Source organism: Pteropus vampyrus, unplaced genomic scaffold, assembly GCF_000151845.1.
Source record: "Pteropus vampyrus isolate Shadow unplaced genomic scaffold, Pvam_2.0 Scaffold24, whole genome shotgun sequence".
Taxonomy (NCBI): Eukaryota; Metazoa; Chordata; class Mammalia; order Chiroptera; family Pteropodidae; genus Pteropus; species Pteropus vampyrus.
The window spans coordinates 8,829,471-8,849,197 of record NW_011888805.1 but is presented as its reverse complement, the minus strand read 5'-3'; the positions used below and the strand labels follow the sequence as shown (position 1 = coordinate 8,849,197).

General features: G+C 42.1%; 1 protein-coding gene across 1 annotated transcript; it reads left to right on the top strand.

The window, feature by feature from the left end:
• Nucleotides 1–9,247: 9,247 nt before the first annotated feature.
• HEBP2 (heme binding protein 2) lies at nt 9,248–15,388 on the top strand. Its single transcript, XM_011356154.2, has 4 exons — nt 9,248–9,529; nt 10,099–10,234; nt 10,963–11,143; nt 14,829–15,388. The coding sequence occupies exons 1-4, from the start codon at nt 9,428–9,430 to the stop codon at nt 15,025–15,027; spliced, it is 618 nt and encodes a 205-aa protein (XP_011354456.1). The 5' UTR covers nt 9,248–9,427; the 3' UTR covers nt 15,028–15,388.
• The last annotated feature ends 4,339 nt before the right edge of the window (nt 15,389–19,727 follow it).

Sequence of the window (19,727 nt, the reverse complement as noted above, 5' to 3'; positions counted from 1 at the left end):
CTTGGGAGGCCAATCAGAATACCCATGGAGCTGGGGAGGCGGCAGGGGGTGACATGTATACTTTTCAAATTCTTATCCCATACTATAATTTTGGAGGGGAAAGAAACTATTTTTATTGTTTTCACAATACAAAATGCAAAACTAGACAAACTTTTGACGGTTCGAAATGAATAAAAAAGGGTGGCTTTTCTTTAAAAACCCTTTTTGATGTGACCATTTTTATGCTAGGTATACAATGTGGTAGTTTTAGAAGAATAAAGCCAAAATAGGATATATTTTTTTAATGTAATCCAGTAGAAATATCTTTGAGGACTGAAGCAAAATATCACCTATTTGAGTGAAAATTATTAAAAGTTCTTTAGGAAACTTGTACAAAACAATTCCCTAATGGTCTTTAACGGAAGTAAATAAACAAATGAAAAATGAGACTCAGCAGATAGCCTTCAGATTTTTTTTAAGTCCTAAGAACCTAGCTCTGTGTGAGACTGCTGATTCTTTCCCAACTGCATTTCCTCCTTGTCCTTGTTAATAGAACACTGATTTGGCCCTGGGATCCCAAGGCCCCTGTGTGAGGCGGACCAGTTTCCTCCCGACTCCATGCACCTTGAGAGCCATGCCGATCTCAGTTCCTCCACCAGGGACTGATTTGGTCTTTGGGACCTAACGAGAGATCTACACAGAAGAGGCTTGTTCTTTAAAAATAAATACGAGGAAGAAAATACTCTGCCTCTTTGCTGGATGTTATGTGTCTGCATGTGATGCCTGGGGCTGCTACAGCCATCTTGCAACCATGAGGCAAGACAGCAGCCAGGACTAGCATTGAGGGTAGTAGAGAAGAAAGATGGAAAACACCTGGGTTGTAGAGCAGCTGAATTAACCCTGAGACTATTTTAATGAAATACCTTTCCTATTGTTTTAAGCTACTTATAGACAAAAGCATGCTACTGTTTCTAAGGCTACTATGAAATGCATTGCCATGTTTAAAAATGTTCTGATAAGACTTATTTAAAATAAGTATGCTCGGACTCATTTAAGATATATATCCATGATCTAGGAAAGGAAATGTTTTCTCTTATGGAACCAAGCTAAAGCAGTGAAGCAGATCAACTATTAACCAGAGATTGCCAAACTATAGCCCAGATCTCACTTGCAACCTGTTATTGTACAAGACAAAAATGGTCTTCACATTTTTAAATAGTTAAATAAAACATCTAAAGAAGATTTCATGACACATGAAAAGTATATGATTTCTAATTTTGTTGTCTAGAAATAAAGCTGGAACGCAGCCAGGCCCACTCGCCTGTGCCTGCTCCATCACAGGTACTACGTGGTCCTTTAAAGAAAAAGATTGCTGACCTTTGCTGTAGACCAGTGAATTGCAACCCTAGTTACATGGTAGAATTACTCGAGGAACTTTTAGACACACTGACACCAGGACTCATCCAAACCAATTAAACAGAAATAGAGCCCAATATGACGGCGAGGCTGAAAACCATTTTTCTAGGTAATATGATTGGGCCACAAAATCCAGGTGAGCTTCAATGTATACAGACATAAGGTAACAAGTTTTGAGAAAACTATATTTGAGCCATCATTTTATAACTGAACTTTCTCTGTAAACTTTCCTGAAGCCATCAGCCTAACGTGCACCTGCAGTCAATTCACCAAGCAGGATTTGCAAGCAGAATATTAGGAACAACAGTATAAACAGTAGGTCTCTGTTTAAATGTTGATGCGACTGGCAAACACGGGTAGTGTTGGTTGTTAGCAATCCAAGAAAGAGTAGAAATGAAGAAAATCCACAAATGAAAAAGCTAGATTAACAGTTAAGTATTTTTGGAAGAACCGTAGCTAGAAAAGATTAAGAATGGGAGTGTAATAGTAACAGTGACTAGAATGTGGACATTTTCACTAAATTCTACACTGGACCAAAAAATATTAAGGCCTCATTGTATAAAAAGGGAATGGAGGCCAGTTTCTGACCTGGCACATAAGGAGCTTGGAAGTCACCGCTCCATCCTAGATGCCTGGGGCTGCTACAGCCATCTTGCAACTATGAGGCAAGACAGCAGCCGGGACTAGCATTGAGGACAGTAGAGTGGAAAAAGCTGAACCAACTGAAAAATCAACCAATCAACCACTCTCCTGAGCTCCATCAGAGAACTGAGGAGACAAACCATTGCCCACCAAACTTAGAGATACAGACAGGCAGATACAGTGAATCGCAACTTACCGGAGCAGAAACCTCAGGAACCAGAGCTGGGGCAGAGAAAGCCGAACTGTAACTGATGGCCTGCTGGAAGCTCAGAGTGGACACATCTCAGGATTAAATACTCCAGAGGGCCCCATGCTTTGTGAGTTTTGCCTCCAGGAGCCCTACCAGGTGCTCAGAGTGAAGAGCTAAGAAAAATCCCCTGGTGCTTCCAACAAGGGACGGGAGAAAAAAGAACCATTTTGAAATAAGCCAGAGCATTCTGTTCTCCTTCACAAAGCCTGTCCGCAAGAGAAACTGTTTAAACAGAGCCTAACCCACCCAGGTTTTATCAGAACCTTAATGATCTGAGAGGAAGGGAAATGCCCAGCCCCAGCTGGCTCTAGCCTTACTCTGGGGAAGAGAAGTAACCAGCTCCTGTCCTTCTGGCTATCTTGTTCCACTTAAAGGAGTGGGAAACAAAACAAAACATAGCAGAAGCACTTGTGGAGTTTTCAGTGCAGCATCATAGGCTCACTAAAACACTAAGACCTAATCATAGGACTATAGAACACGTCCCTTCCCCCTACACCTAACTACCACATTATTAAAGGCCTATTTGCTGCAGTTCCTTTTACATCAAGTCCATCTTTCAAGAAAAAAATTGCAAAGCATATTAAAAAGCAAAAAACACAGTTTAAAGAGACAGAGCAAGCATGAGAACCAGACTCAGATATGGCAGGAATGTTGCTGGAATTGTCAGACCAGAAACAGAAATAACCATGATTAAAAAATATTGCAACTCTTACACTCTTACAAGTAGACTGCATTGTGTACTGGCCACATACAGAGGCATTGCTTTGACTGTCTGGAAGGTCTAAAAGAACTTGTGAAAGCCACATTAATGGATTCCAACCTGTCTGTCCCTCATCCATTATGTTCTCATGCCTGGAGACGCTGATGTCAACTCATCATGAGATATTCAATTTGTACAATAAATATGAACCTAAAAAAACCCATATTTTTAAACATCAAGTAAATAAATAATAAAAACCAAATGAAAACACAAATGTATATAATGTATTTAAATATGAATTTAATATACTATAAAACCCACATTCATATAAATTTATGAATATAGAATAAAAATAACATGCAAATAATCTTAAGTATAAATACGAATCAGCTTTCCGGGGTCAAACCCAGAAGTATTGTAAGGCAGAATAGGTCTGAAACCCTAAATTAGGTTTCTATTAGACAGGAGACTAAGAAGGTCATCGAAATCAATGTTCTTCAAAGCATGGTCCATGAAGTGGTGCTGGCTCGCAAACTGTTTTTACCAGTCTGAGATAAGATACCTGTAGAGACTGATAGTAAGTGTTTAAAAACTGCATAGGAATTTAACATTTTTATAAAATCCATGCACAGTACAGTAGACCTATCTCACTGTGCATAATATAGACGGATTAAATTATTGTTGAACTTGTGGGTTAAGAAGCACATACTGAGCTGAATATAGTCTTGTGCAGTAGAATCGCATATTGATTTATGATAAACTAGAAGAAAAGCTTTACGGAGGTGGGGTGTCCATCATTACAGATGGCTTGAGAAGCACTGATTTAGAAGATGAGACATCCTACTCATTACTGCTAAACTTTTCCTCCATCTTGGAGTCAATTTTTAGTCTGCCACTGACCTTCCCCATGCCTGGAACTCATTATGAATCTGAGACCCAAATAACTCAGGTGTAGAACAGCCTGGGGAGATGATTAGGCAGGACCCGTAAATAGGCTGGGAACTGACGGGTTCACAGGTATATGTTAAAGATGCAGGCAGAGGGGCTCCTCATAGAAGTGGAAGTGGTGAAACACTATAACACTTATGTATTAAAAATGTGGCACTGTCTAATTCTTACCAATTCTTTAATTTGTCCTAAGTGAGAAATAATGCAATGATTTATGGCAACAGCAAAAGAAAGAACATTTTAGCTGTCCTAAGTTTTTAGGATATAGTCTTATATCAAATGATCTAGGAGAACCATTTCTTAGCTGCATCAAGGATTGTTTCTTTTAAGAGCTTTTTGAGATTGTGGGCTATCTAGTTGTGGGGTATTGGGTTGTCTCCTTTTACTTCAAAGCATGAACCTTTTAAAATCAGTATGGATAGCCTCTCCTTTTAACAAACACCACAATCTCAGAAGTTATAGCAGTTTTACATTCATTAGAATTGATGTTTTAATTTTTAAAGACATCCCCACTTTAGTCCTTAGCTTTCTTATCGGCAACTGCACATTCAATAAGTGTCTTTTCATTTTCTGTGGCCCATGAGAAAGGTGGTTCACAGATGCTCCTAAAAACACTCAATTGCATCTATGTGTCTGATAAATTCTGACTGGCCTTCATTCATCATTTATCAAGCAATTATGCGTCAGGGACTGAGGAAAATGCTTAGTATAAAAGGGGCTTCTTGGCTTCTTTTGTGTCTCGATAATGAATATTATAATTTACACCAAAACTAAAGGAGAAACCTGGCAAAAGATTACATTTCCCACTAGAATATCAAGTCGTTAGCAATTTTTAAATTATCATATTTGAGACAGTGGTTAACTATAAAAAGACCAAATAGTAAATTAGATTGTGGGTGCAAGAATAACCCCAGAGAAAACAATGACTTGACAGAAAAGTATGTGAAGACCAACACCAAATTTTATTCATTGCTTAAACCCATGAACACCTATTATGGCACTATACATAGAAGACAATCTTCCAGTTATCAGCCCTGAAAAACTAATCACCCCAAAGTTAGTGGTGTTGAGAAAATAACCATTTTGTTATGCTCATGGGTTCTGTGGAGATAGTCTGTGTCTGCTCCATGACCTCTGGGGCCTCGGCTTAGAAGAATCGAGGAAATCTGGAAATTACTCAATGGTAAGGGGGCTGGAGTCATCTACACCCTTGGTCACTCACATGAGTGGTCGTTGATGACAGCTGTCAAGCAGGACCTCAGCTAGGAACTTACACATGGCTCTCCATGGAGTTGCTTGGGTTTCCCTTCAGCATGGCTATTGTTTTTAAGAGTAAGTGTCCCAAAGAGAACTAGATGGAAGTCTTTAATGATCTAGCCCCAGAACTCACAGTGTTACTTCTGCTGTAGTCACAAACCTGCCACCTTTCAAGGAAAGGGAGCAAAGACCACCTCTCAGTGGAAAGTGTGTCAACGTCACAAAAGAACAGCTTGTTGGATAGGAGATAATGTTGCAACTATCTTTGGGAAGTAAATGTGCCACAAGAATCAAATAACCAATGAATGACTAAATGGCATCAGCAATAAACATTAATGCTTCTTCTTTGAGAACACAGTGTGATTGCACTTTCCCATCCTCAAGGCCCTGCGACTTGCTTTGGTCAATGAAATATGGATGGAAATGACTTATGTAACTTACTGCAGGAAGCAATGACAGTTGATCCTCATTATTCACAGATTCTGTATTTGTAAATTCACCTACTTGTTAATGTATATTTATAATTCCAAAAGCAATACAGTACTTTCCTGATCACTGGTAGACATGTGCATGCATAGAGCAGTGAAAAGTTTGAGATACCAAATGCACATATTTGTAGTTGAGGTCGAAAATGATGCTCTGCCTTCTGGTTTCAACTCACATACAGTAAAAAAAAAAAAAAAAAAAAAGTGTCCTTTTAGAAGTCTATTTCATGCCACATTTTCTACATTTTTGTTTTTTTTGGTGGTGATTTTACTGTTTAAAATGGCCCCAAGCATAGTGCTGATGTGCTGCCTACTGTTAAGTGCTGTGCCTTTTGGAGAAGATATGTGTGTTAGATAAGCCTCCTTAAAGCACGAGTTATAGTGTTGTTGGCTGTGAGTACAATGTTATTCAACATTGTATATTCAATAAGGTATCTTTATACAATGACACATATAACACAAGCTTATGTATCCATTGGTTGAAAATGTGACCAGAGGCTCAAAGGACACTAACTCTGCACTTCCTCTAGAAGCAAATGTTCATTGTTCACTAATCCAATGTTCATGATTTCTTAGAACGAGCTGCTGCAAATAATGAGAACCACCTGTAATTGCTGCTACAGGACTCTAGGGCTCCCCTCCCCTGCTGGGGTGAATGTGGAGGTGGTGCCACGCTGCACCATCACATGTGCTGGAAAGCTTAAATTAAATATCTTCTTCAGAGTGTCATGTAAACTTTGATTAAATATGAGCTAATAGAACAATTTTGCCATAATTAATCAACAAGAAAACTAGCTAGGTTATTTTGACATGTGGGTATAATACTTGAGCCTTCTGCATTTCATTAAATTTGTTCTAACTCAAATCTTATGATTTTGAAATAAATCCTTTTCTTTCCTTCCTTCTGTTCTTTTATGACTAATTATCGCCTTGTAAATATAGATAATTCAGCTTAGTCACCTGCTGTTATCTTTGTTAATTATATATTCCACACCCTGTAAAATGAATGTCTCCAAATTTAGCCTCAGTTTTTCTATAAAATGTGCTACCCCAAAAAAAGGTATTGATAACTGTAAAAGGTATTCTGCAGATTAAAATAACAAGAGATTTTTAAAACAATATAAATTACTTCCTTTTCCTCTCAAAAAAAGGTACTAGAAAGTAAAATTATATTCCCAGTTTTGCAAAGTCACCTAAGCAATGGACCACATGTTACTTAAGTTAAAATAAGCAGCCTATTTTTTTAAGTCAAAATTCATTATTTAGTCTTTGGTAAATAAGTCAGTTAGCTCTTCATAATAGACTTGATATAAGCACTGGAAAGTGTCATGTGTCCACTGCACACTTGTTTGGGTAGGGAAGGGGGAGGAAAACCACTAGGACTATACAAAGAGATATTATTTGGCAACAAAAAGGAATGAAGTACTGTACGGTGCTACAACATGGATGACTCTTGAAAACATTACACTAAGCAAAAGAAGCCAGTCACAAAAGATCACATACTATATGAGTCCATTTATATGAAATGTCCATAATGGGCAAAGCCACAGAAGTGGAAAGTCGATAAGTCATCGGTACAACATAGTGAATATACTAAAAACCACTGAATTGTACACTTGAAAAGGGTGACTTTAATGTTATGTGAATTATATCTCAAAATAAAATTTTTAAGCACTAGGCACACCCACTAGGATGGCTACAATCAAAGAGCCAGATAATAACAAGTGTTGGTGAGGATATGGAGAAACAGAATGCTCATACGGTGCTGGTGAAAATGTAACATGGTACAGCCACTTTAAAAAACAGTCTGGCAGTTCCTTAAAAAGTTAAATATGAAGTTACCATTTGACCCAGCAATTCCACTCCTGGGTATTTACCCAAAAGAAATGAAAACATATGTCTATGCAGAGACCTGTACATAAATATTTGTAGCAGCATTATTCGATATAGCCCAAACTTTGAAACAACTCAAATGCCCATCAACTGATGAATGAATAAACAGAATATTTATCCCATGTAATATTTTTCAGCCATAAAAAGGAATAAAGTACTGATCCATGCTACAACATGGATGAAACTTGAAATATTCTGCTAGTAGTAAAGGATCACATGATGTACACCATGGTCTGCATGTTTGTATCCCTCCCACCCCAAGTTCATATGTTAAAAATTTAATCACCAATAGATGGTATTAGGAGGTGGGGCCTTTGGGAGGTGATCAGGTCATGAGGGCAGAACCCCTCATCATGGGATTTGTGCCCTTATTAAAAGAAACCAGAGAGCTCCCTTGCCCCTTCTACCATGGAAGGGTACCACCAGTAGTCTGTCACCAGGAAGAGGGCCCTCGCCTGACCTTGCTGGCACACTCATCCCAGACTTCCAGCCCCTAGAACTGTGAGAAACAAATTTTTGTTGTTTATAAGCTACTAGTCTGTAGTATTTTGTTATAGCAACCTCAACGAATTAAGATACTGTGTGATTTCATTTAAAATATCCAGAGTAGGCAAACCTAGAGACGGAGGGCAGTAGTTGCCTAGGGCTGGAGAATGGGGAGTTGAGTGATAGCTAAGCAGGTATGGGGTTTCTTTTTTTGGGGGGGGTGAGGGGTAGGGGGTGTGATGACAATATTCTAAAATTGATTGTGGTGATGGTTACACAATTGTGAATATACAAAACATCACTGAATGGTACACATTAAGTGGGTGAATTATATCTCAATAAATCTCTTAGAAAAAAATAAAGAATAAATCTAGCCAAGAAATTTTAAAAGCACTAGGATCCAGCCTATGTACCCACCCTTTCCCTCCTCTCAACTCTCTCCCCTTCCACTCCTCTCTCTCCCTACCCCCGTTAGGCCTGGCAGAATGCCCTAGAGGTTGGGGGGTCATTTGGAGGGACGGAGGCGGCCATGAAATGAGGACAGGTCAAGATTCTCTCCAAACATGACTGTGGTCTCATCCACCTCCTCTCCCGAGTGGCCCTAGGCCACCTTCTAGCTGTTAAGGCCACTCTCCCCTGTCTGTACTCCAGAATCCAACCTACGCATGGAGCCCTCCGCCAACAGGGATGCCCCGGCAGGAACAACCAAGTTCAGAGTCGCAGGTGCAGTGCCCACCCTCCCACCGGGAGTGCCGGCTCCCTCCCGCCTTCCACGGGGTGCATCCAGGAGGTGGAGGCCCTCGCTCACTCTGCTCCCAGGAGCAGACCTGTCAGCAGAACCGGCTCCCAGCGCGGGTGAGGCCGCGGGAAAGGTTCCGGAACCGGTTACTCCAGAAAACCCGCCAGCCAGCTGCTCTGTCCTTCTCCACCCTGGGCTCCCGCAGTGGACACTTCTGTGTGCCTGTTTCAAAAACAAGGGCGGGAGCCCGGAGGGAACCCTCCAAAAAGCCGGACCCAGGCGGGCCTTGCAGTGTGGTCTCCGGCCCTCACCCCTGCGAAGGGGACCCCGCAGAGAACCGCGGCTGGGCTGCAGCGGCCTGGGGTCAGAATCGGGGTCCCTCGAGGTCGCAGCGCCCCCTCCTGCCCAGGCCGGGGAGGTGTCCACGACTAGGATCTCCCGCACTGCGGGGAGGAGAGACGCGCGTCTGCGGGGCCGCCGGCGTGCGCGGGGCAGCTCCTGGGCGGGGACTCGGGGACCTCGGCTGGCCCGCGCGGCGCGCACAAGCAGGCGGGGCGGCCCGGGGTGGCCGGGGTGCGGCTCCTTCTTGGAGCCGCTCGCCAGGCTCTTTCCCGGGATCGTCGGCGCCACCCATGGCCGAGGTGCTCGAGCCAGACCCCGGCATAGCCGAGGGCGCAGCGGCCCAAGACTTGGAGACGCCGGGCTGGAAGACCCCGGGGGACGCGGACTCCCAAGTAGGAGCCTCCCGCACGCGCGCGAAGGGTGCGGGATGAGATGGGCGGGTGCGGGGAGGGGAGAGGCTGTCTTGCAGCAGATCTGCAGTGATCCCAGAAGGTTCCACAATGAAAAGTACGAGGGTTGGTGTGAGCCCCTAGCTACATTCCTGCACAAACCGGAAAATTCCGTGGATTTGCCATAACCCCGAATACTGGCCACATCTCAGTAGTAGTAGTAGTAGTTGTTGTTGTTGTTTTCTTTGCGGCGAGGGAAGAAAAATAATAGACCACATCTCAGAACCCGCGGTGGGACACTCGGGGCAGAGGGGACGCAACAGATACTTGTTCTTAACGTGAAATGAGCCTCGCTTCGCCATCGCCTCCCCGACCCCTGCTTGTGGGGCGCAGGCCGCCGGCGTTTCAAATCCAAGCGATGGGAGTCGCGGGGGAGGAACCCTCCCCAGCCCTAAGGAGCCAGAACCTGGGGCCAGACCCAAGTGGACCCGGAATCAAGGCACCTGTTTAGTTGCACGTCACGTCCTGCCTTTTTAGAATCGCTTCCTCAAGTTTTTTCTGTTCCATTTTAGCCCGGAAGTTACGAGATCCGACGCTATGGACCGGCCAAGTGGGTCAGCACCTCCGTTGAGTCAATGGACTGGGATTCCGCCATCCAGACTGGCTTTACCAGGCTGAACAGCTACATTCAAGGCAACAACGAGAAAGGTGAAAGCAATTTACCTTGTAATTATATATACTGTGGTTGAGTCCCCTGGCTTATTCTTGAATTTAGGCTTATTAAATTAGAAATATCTTTTAGAATAGAAAAATAACTAGATCATCAAGGACTTAATGTTTGAAAACAAGGACTCTGCTCACGACTCTTAGCATCTAGAGGAGAGTAGTACTGAGTAGTGCTTTTCAGCCTCTGTTCTCTGTGTTTCTGCTAGATATACTGGGCCTCTGTAGTGTTAAGTCCTTTTCATGGCTCATTGAGATAATTTAGTGATTGGTAGGGTGAGAGGCATCAGGCGGGAAGGCACAAAGAACACAAAACCCAGAGTCCTAAAACATAACTTCGGTTCTGGCTCTGCTGCTATTTATTTTTTAGTAGGTCACTTAGCCAATAGGACCTGTTTCCGAATTGTAAAAATGAAAAATGGCCTGGACTATGTGATCTCTAATTTTCCTTATCCCTAAAACTACAGAATTAAGTAACCAAAAAAATTAATAGTGTTTAATGTGGGCAGTGGATAATTGAGTCATTTTGGCCTCATTTTTTTTAAACGTGAAAATTATCTTAAAGGTTAAATATGCCCGTAGCATAAAGTAAATCAAAAAACTCAGATCACAAAATAATAGGTGAAGTTTAAAGAGTAATCATAAAGAGAAAGCATACTCTACATCTGCTTTCATGGTCTCCTTTGTATTTAAAATATATATTTTCGTGACAGAGATGAAAATAAAGATGACTGCTCCAGTGACAAGCTATGTGAAGCCGGGTTCAGGTCCTTTTAGTGAGTCTACCATTACCATTTCCCTGTATATCCCCTCTGAGCAGCAATCTGATCCACCCAGGCCTTCAGAGTCAGATGTCTTCATTGAAGACAGAGCTGAAATGACTGTGTTTGTACGGTAAGTGGTAGATAATTTATAGCCCTGCTGACTGCTCGTTTCATTTGCCTGCACTCACAGTTGAGCTCCTATGCCATTTCAATAGGCTTTCCAGCCATCCGTAAAAACAGGTCTAATGCATTTTGTGGAGTTTTCCTGCGAGCTCAGTTTTATGTTAACAAGGGTCTGTTGCAAAGATAGAATCAATTCATTTAATACAGAGTCAGCTGCATACCTTCTACAAATCAGACACAATGCCAGTTATTCTCCCCAAAAGCAAAAAAACTGTCCTTATCTGCCATGTACTTAAGCCTGAACAAAAATACCTTAACACGCAGTCCATGGTACCCCTGCTACCAACTTCTAGGTTCTGATAACACAAACTCTTCCCATTGTTCCCCAGCCCAAGGGATGGCCACTACTTCCTGTAATTATTGCCTCTGTTAATTTACTGATTTCTTTCTACTTTTTCAGACTTCTCATAGCTGTTTAACTCATTCCTGATGTTAAATTCTCTCTGCTGAAATTTAAACAACACGCATAATACACACACAATAGTCCCATTAGAATCCCTGTTATTCTTGCTCTCCCTCTTGTCATCACCAGCCTATTAAAGGAGTCTCTGTCTCTGCTTCCTCAACTCCCACATACTCCTCAAAGCTCCAGTCTGGTACAGCGTGCACCAGCTCCTTGGAACTGCACCTGCCACCCTCAGCAGTGCCCTTGCATTTGTCACATGCAGTCCTTTCCCATGTGACCCCTGTAGCCTTTGTGTGTTGACTGGTCTGTTCCCTTGATACTTGTCCATCCTAAAACTCTCAGAATGTCACACTCTTGTCATTGCTCTCCTGTTTCTCTCCCTCCATTGGTTTCTCACCCACTTCCCACCCCAGGAATCACTATTATTGACCTTCATGTCATAGCAGACTTCCTCTGGGTGATCAAATCACAATGTTTCATATGCTTGTGTCTAATGATTCTCAAATTTAGTGTCTCCAGCCTGATTTCCCTACTTTTTGGACATTTTCAGGTGGGGTTGGGGTCAGGGATCAAACACAACAGCTCTAAACACTAGCCTTCCCCCAATTCCCAATTTATATGGGCAGTGATCTTATAGTGATTGTCTCAGGGAAGGGCCTCAGCAGCCAGAAAGCCTCCCCAGCAAGGACCTCCACGGCCATCCTCAGCACACTCTCCCCTAACAACTGGTCTCAGATCTGGCCCATTCCCCTCAGAACGATCATGATCCTGTCCCCTTCCCTCCATCTTATGGGGTCCACACCTAAGTCATCTTTGTATAACCCAGTGCTCGGCACAAAGCCTGACACTCAGTAGATACTCACATGTCTGTTGATCTCAGGTCTGGACTATGCCCCTGCCGTGGCCCCCAACTGTTTTCTCTGCCCACCGGTCTCCCTCTCTTGCTCCATATGGGAACCTGTGATCTTTCTTACAACAGCAGCAACAAAAACCCCAACCTGTTACTCCGTTTAAAAATCTCTGCTGGCTTCCTCTTGCTTTAGGGTGAAGTTCAGATTGTTCACATTATACACAGTGCCCTTTATAATGGGGCCCGGCTCTGTTTTCCCCACTTGTTGTGCTCCACTGACCCTCCTACCTTTCACTGAGCAGGCCATGCTCTTCACACATGTACCTTTGACATCAGGCAAGTGACTCAGACTGTCCTTGCCAAAATCTCTTTATTTAGAAAATGTGTGTAATCATAGTACCTACCTATCTCATAAGGTTGCCATGAAGATTACATGAGTTAATGTGCATAAAATACTTAGCACATGAACATGACATTACTACTAGTTTTAGCTTCCTGTTTCTTCTTTTCCTGGAGAGCCCACTTTTGATCCTGCAGGACTTAGATAGAATGGCACCTTGTCTATGATGCCTTCCTCGGGTTTCTCCAATCAGCTAGCTACTCTGTCCTTCTATTGTTCTAAATTATAATCACCTAATTATAGACTGTAACTTCCTTAAGAATACAGCAAATATTACCCTCTCCATATCCTTCGGCTCCAAGTAAGGCAGATGTGTGTGGGGAGTATGTTTGTGTATTGAATAAAGTGAATAGATCATTGTAGAACAATATGTATTCAGAGAACAAAAGATAATTTCTAATTAGAGGCTTCAAGATTTGATTTCCAGGAAGAAGTGGGATCTTAAAAACAAATTCCCTTTAGACAGAACATACTAAGAGTTGGCCATTATCAAGGAAATAATATTAATTTAGGAGACAAAAGATCTCTTAAGACATAGTTCAGAATTACCATTATCAGTCAACATGCTGAAAATTATGGAAAAGTTTTATCAATTTATCGTCAGTGTTTTATTTTACATATATGTGTGTACATAGATTCCTACACTTATTCAACAAAGATTTGAAAGAGATTGCATGCCAGGGATAATTCTAGGTGCCTGACATTTTTTAATAAAATAAGCATGGTTTGTACCCTTGAGAGTTAACATCTTATCTGAAGAAGGGCAGGACCGACCTTTTCCATTGATACATTGGTAATAAAACATGCTAAAGAAGGCAAAGTACGAATATCTTTATTTCTCTGTGTTTCCTGTTCTTAACTTTCAGAATCGGATTCATATGTACATGTCAGCAGATCAGCTAAGTGTGTGTCCTGTCGTGATCTAATCTTAGGATATTTTTGTTTGTATACTTTAAAATCTATGCTTAAACTTTTATTCTTTTTCCACTTTTAATTTAAATCTTTTAACTGTCTTTTCTTCTCCATCCCATAGCAAACCTCCTAACTGGCTCTTTCCCTCCAATCTATTTTCCATTTGTCTCACTCAGATCTAATCAAGTTCTGTTCAACATCATATTGAGATATTTTGAGAATAATCTGAAAAGGCCTTAGGATGATATACCGGGTTCTTCCTTCTGGCTCTGACTCACCTTCTTGAGCTCATTTTGTGCCTCACTCTGAAAATGCTTTACATTTTTGGACTTCTGTCCTTTTTCTTATCCCTCCCCTTGCTCTGCCCAGCAAGCCCACCTTCCATTCCAGACCTAACTCAGGTGACACCCCTTACCCCTATTTAATCATATGTCCTCAGCGTTCCTAAGCACTTTGATCCTGTCTCTCTCAATCTCTTCTCAAGCTATATACAGAGAGCTGCCAAAATGTTTGTCTCTCCTTTTAGATGATAAATTCATAGGGTCACACTGTGTCATATTCATCTGTAAATCAGTGCCTACTCTTTTCCCAAGGAGAGGAAGAAAAAGGACACATTCCATAGAAAATTGAAAGTCTGGAAGGGAGGCTTCTAGAGGGGTGTCAGTGTGGTTCTCTGACCAGCAGCATCAGCATCATTAGGAGCTTGTTAGAGATAGACTGTTAGGCCCCCTCCCAGACATCCCGAATCTGCGTGGTAGCAAAGTTCCCAGGTGACTCCAATGCACATCAAAATTTTAGAAGCACTGAGTTAGCACGCGAGATGGTATAAATTCCAAATCTACCTGCCAACATATGGGTCCTATGCCTCCTCCTGGCTCTCCTCAGTGTGCTGAGGCCACACTGATACTGAGAACCAGAGGAAGGGACGGCTCTGGGCTGAGAGAGAGGACCTTGGAAACTGCACTTTACTGGGCTTCATTGTATCAGGTCCCGCTTTTCTATTCAGACTGACATTAGCATCGCTATTAAAAATCATTGATGGTTCTTTACTTTCTCCTTTGTAGGTCTTTCGATGGATTCTCTAGTGCCCAAAAGAATCAAGAACAACTTTTGACATTAGCAAGCGCTTTGAGGGAAGAAGGAAAAGTTTTCGATGAAAAGGTTTACTACACTGCTGGCTACAACAGTCCTTTCAACTTGCTTAATAGAAACAATGAAGTGTGGCTGATTCAGAAAAATGAACCCTCCAAAGAAAATGAATGAGAAAATGAAAGTTAGTTGTATCACCAGGGGCTAAACTTCTGTTTAATACAAATATCAGCACTACCTGAAAGTAAAATGTATGTCTAGTATCTTCTACCTGAGAGTACTATTTTGGATTAAGCTTTTTCCAATGTGCCTTTTTAAAGCTTTATCTAGATACACACATAATGGAGGACTATATTCTATAAATGCGTAAATCGATCATAACCTTGGTAGTCTTTAGTTTTATGTGGCTCTAGGGAAATGTCATATTACTTCCCTTTCACTGTATTACAATCATATTTCCTTTTTCCACTTGGATTTCTGTCAGTCGGATATTATCCCCTCTAGGTATTATCAATAAAAATGTTAAAAAGATTTATCCCGTGTGGAACTACTAGGCTGTCAGTTCTAGAGAAGTGAAGTTCAGTTGGACACAAAATTCAAATTGTCTTTAGTGGCTGCCACTATTACAGTCTCTGTTGAGTCTTCTTCCCCATCTGCCCACTGCCCCGCCACACAAGAAAAACTCTCAGAGTACCCAAAAGTGTCGACGTTCCGTGACAAAGAATAAGTTTATGAAATTAGAAACTTCTTACCTTATTTTGATACTCAATAAAGGCATATTTTTTCCCGAAGAAATGTATACAATCACTAAAATGCATGTAGTATTTCTGGAGATTGTATAAAAATGATTGAAGAAAGTGATTATTAAAAAGTTAAGTTATTGAAAGAATGGGTTGCTGCAAAATCAAGGAGGTTGAAACCCTCATGTGGTTATGTTGTAAAATGCTTGTCCTGGAGACGATAAAGTCACATTCAGATACCTGGAAGCCTGTCACGGAAAGAGCAGTTAGCTTTACTGTGGACTCCTAGAGGACGATGGTTATGGGAGTGAAGAAGAAAAGGCTGGAGCTTAGTGACTTCCCAACAGTTACAGCTGCCCACGAATGACCCTACTTCTAGTTCCCGCCACTATGGTTTAAGCAGGTACCACATGGTCATTTAGATGAGAGATTTGAGTATCCAGTGGATAAGAGGATGGGACCAGATGATGCTTAAGGTCCCTTCAACTCCAACATTATATAATATCTCTTAAAATTAATCTCCCTAACCTGGACACAGTGGACTATTAGACCTATAGTTAATGTTTTCCATGGTGGATACTTACTGATTGCCTTTTAGGTGCACCATTCCAACTGCTTCACCTGAATTTCCACATTCAACCCTCAGAACAACTCAGTGTGCCACTTTGTATCATCTCCATTTTCCAGATGAGGACATTGAAGTACAGAGGTGTTAAGTCACTTGCCCTAGATGAAACTAAGGACAATTCGAGCCCAGGCAGTCTGATCCCTAGGTCCATGCTGTCACAGATAGCCAGGAACAGTAGGGGCTGGGACTCTACAGAGGTGTTCATCTTGCATATCATGCATAATCAATATGATTATGACCTGAGAGGTACCTTTAGACTGTAATTTTTGATACAAAACAAGCTAGATTCTCTGGTTTTGGAATTATTATGGATATAAAATTTAAAATCCCAGGCAATTATTATCCAAAGGTATCTACTTGCATTGATCATTTATTGACCCTTTGCAGTTTTATTCTTGCCAAAGGGACATTAAATTTCTTTTTTAGCTCATTTATCATTATGAACTGGAGGAGAAGTTCCAGCCCTTCGGATGAATGTTCACAGCACTAGCCTCTACTGGTATGAGGTAAATATTCCTAACGTTTCTTCGATAGTCTTATATAAAATAGGCATCCCTTATGCAATAAATCCTATTTTAAATGAGAGAAGCATATTTCTGATTACCAAGATTTAGTTGTAATATGAAGCACATTCAATAAAAAAATCAATTTTGAGTTCAGGGAATCCTATTTTTCCCTCCTCTTCCAAAAATCATAAACTAAAACATTTTTCAGCCCCAAAGTGATGAATCCAGAGGGTATTTCCAATGGCATTGAATCAGTTATTTTAATGACGTGGCTGGCACTGATTACGAAATGTCCCTGAGTAACATTTCTTTGAGATTTTTCTTATCTCTAGAAAAATCTGGACTCTTTTCTAAGGCTAAAACTTCCACCTTTGCTGTTGGTCTAATATTAGCTCCTCTCCTCTCATCTTCAGGCTGTCCTCCTCCACATGCTCCAATCGCTCTGCTTACCAACAAGCTCACATTCTGCCTGACCACTCCCCCCACCCCCAATTTAAATCCCAGTGCTACCTAGACCTGTATATAGGACAATACTTCCCATCTCTCCCTTGCCTTGATTATCCGATTTCTCTGGAAAGAGTTGTCCAAGGGCTTCCTCGAAGTCCTAGGTTGTAAGGAGGCATCTCAGGGTCCATGACAGGGAATTGAGGTGGGCAGGCCCACCCACCTCTGTGCGTCCCACAGAGCCATCCACATTTGTCTAAGTGTGTCAGTTTTTCACAAGATTATATGTTTTAAAAAGTTCTGAAACAGTTCGTTTGAATTCAGTGCATTCATTCGTTCCTCTCTAGTCATCACTCAACCCCCTAAAAATCTTGCTTCCCCCGCCCTCCAAACATTTCATTGAAATGTCATTTCTTTTCATTCATTCTTAAATAAGTCATTATGGAGTCCTTACTATGTTCCAGGAGCTGGAATATGGTGGTGAGCAGAAATGCTCCCTCATCTGTGACTTTGAAATTATCGAGTCCACTGTCTTTCACTCTTCTATTTAGTCCACGTTCCAGCTGAGAACAGCGCAGTGAGCAGGGCAGCTCCTCTTCTCATGGCATTTCCATTCTAGAGAGTGAGGAAGTTCAAATACAAATGAAATGGGAAAATGGAATGGAGTGTGCCTGGCAGAATGCAGTGGACATCGCATAGTGAGGGTCAGGCGAGGCCTCTCTGTGGATGAGATTTTGAGACTTGAGTGCTGAGAAGAAGCCAGTCAGATGATAGCCTGGGTCGGGGAGTATCTAGGCCAGAGGCGACAATGTCAAAGGAAGAGGCCATGTTCACCCATAATAAAAAGCAAGTCCTGCTTGCTGAGCAACAGCTGTGCTCACAGGACACAATCTTCCTGAACAATGAAAACTGCTGACCTTGTACAGGGTTAGGAAGCACAGAGTTCAAGGATTAGTGGACTTTCAGAAGCACTGAGGGTCTGATTTTGAGCTTTGGTTGTGGAGGCGCAGTTGCCAGAGTGAGGCCTCTGCAGAGTACCGTGATTTAGGAGCCTGGTTTAGAGGTGAGGTTACTGATGCGAAGTTGTCACTGACCGTTTCTGGTACTTACTCGTTACTGTGGCCAAAGGCAGTCATTTCTGGGGTTTGGAGTGGTGGCAGGCAGGCACATGGGGGTGTGCCACTCGGATCCACCTTTAAGACAGGACCAGCTGCCCAGCTCTGAGAGGTATGGTTAGCTAATGTCTCCAGCTGTCACTTCCTTCAAGGTCCACTGTGGATTTCAAGATAAGGACACACTATTCTCAGGGGGGGTACCTGGCCTATGACTGAGCCAGGCAATGGGAGCAAGCTTTTTTCTAGCACTTTCCAGCCTAAACCAGCAAGATGGTGGTACAAGGATCCAGCCATTTCTACTCAACTCAGGACCCTTCCAATAAATATTATTTGCCCTGGAGCTCCCTGGTGGGCTGGCAGAGACTATCAGATCTGTTATGTAGAATGCAGTTGACAGCTCCCCCACACCCCAATCTTGCTTTTCCCTTTTCCTTTCAGAGGCATAACTTGGCCACATATATTTTATGCTCCTAACTCCACTTCGGCATCAAACTAGCACAACTGGGATCAGAGTGGCCCAAGATCATGGGCAGTAAGAAAGCATTTTGAGATTGGGTCACTCACTACTAGGCTGGTTATAAGGCTCCCATCCCTTGTGGATAGGTGATGCACAGATAGCTCCTAGCACAAGGAGGCTGTCTAATTATTAAAAGTTTGGATATAATGGCATTCTGGTGGAGAGGAATGCACCGCTGGCCATTAGGTAAAACAGAAACCAGACAATGAAGGGGGAAAAGGTAAGTTCAATGATTGTTCAAGCTCATGGCTTGGAACCAGTTTCTAGGCAGCAAAGCAGGGAGGTGGGGGGTGGGGCGGGGAGTCAAACAGAGAGCAGTGGTCTCACTGAGTTGAGGAGACAGAGACCAGTGTTAGAGGAGATGAAGGTGGGTAGAATTTGTTGGCAACGTAAAGGAAACAAGGAAGAAACATACACAGAGAGAGCTCTGTAGATCTGCAGTGAGTCCCCTTGAGTCCTTGGCTGAGAACTGATATGTGAAGGTGTAAGAAACTATACAATCCAAGAAGTGAACAACTAGAAAGTAGTAGAACCAGTGACTCACAGATCATATATGCATCTGGGAATAGTTTCTGTTTCCACTGGCAAGAGTGGAAATAACTCATACTGCATGGGGCATCGGGTAGAGTCCTCAAAAAGGTATTGCCTTAGTAGTGAGGCTAAATTGTCTCCAAACCAAAGGCTTCTCTGGAGCTCCCCTAACAAAGCTTAAAAGCAAGTCCTGAAAAGACCAAACAATTTCCAAGAAACTTGGCTGTGCACCAGAATAAAGCCCAATACTGTTTAAAGGAATATAGCAAAATCTATCAGCAAACAATTCAACATTCATAATTCCCAACATCTAATAAAAATTTACTAGAAAAATATGCAAAGAAACAGAAAAATATGACCCATAATTAGGGGGAAAAAAACAATCACTAGAAA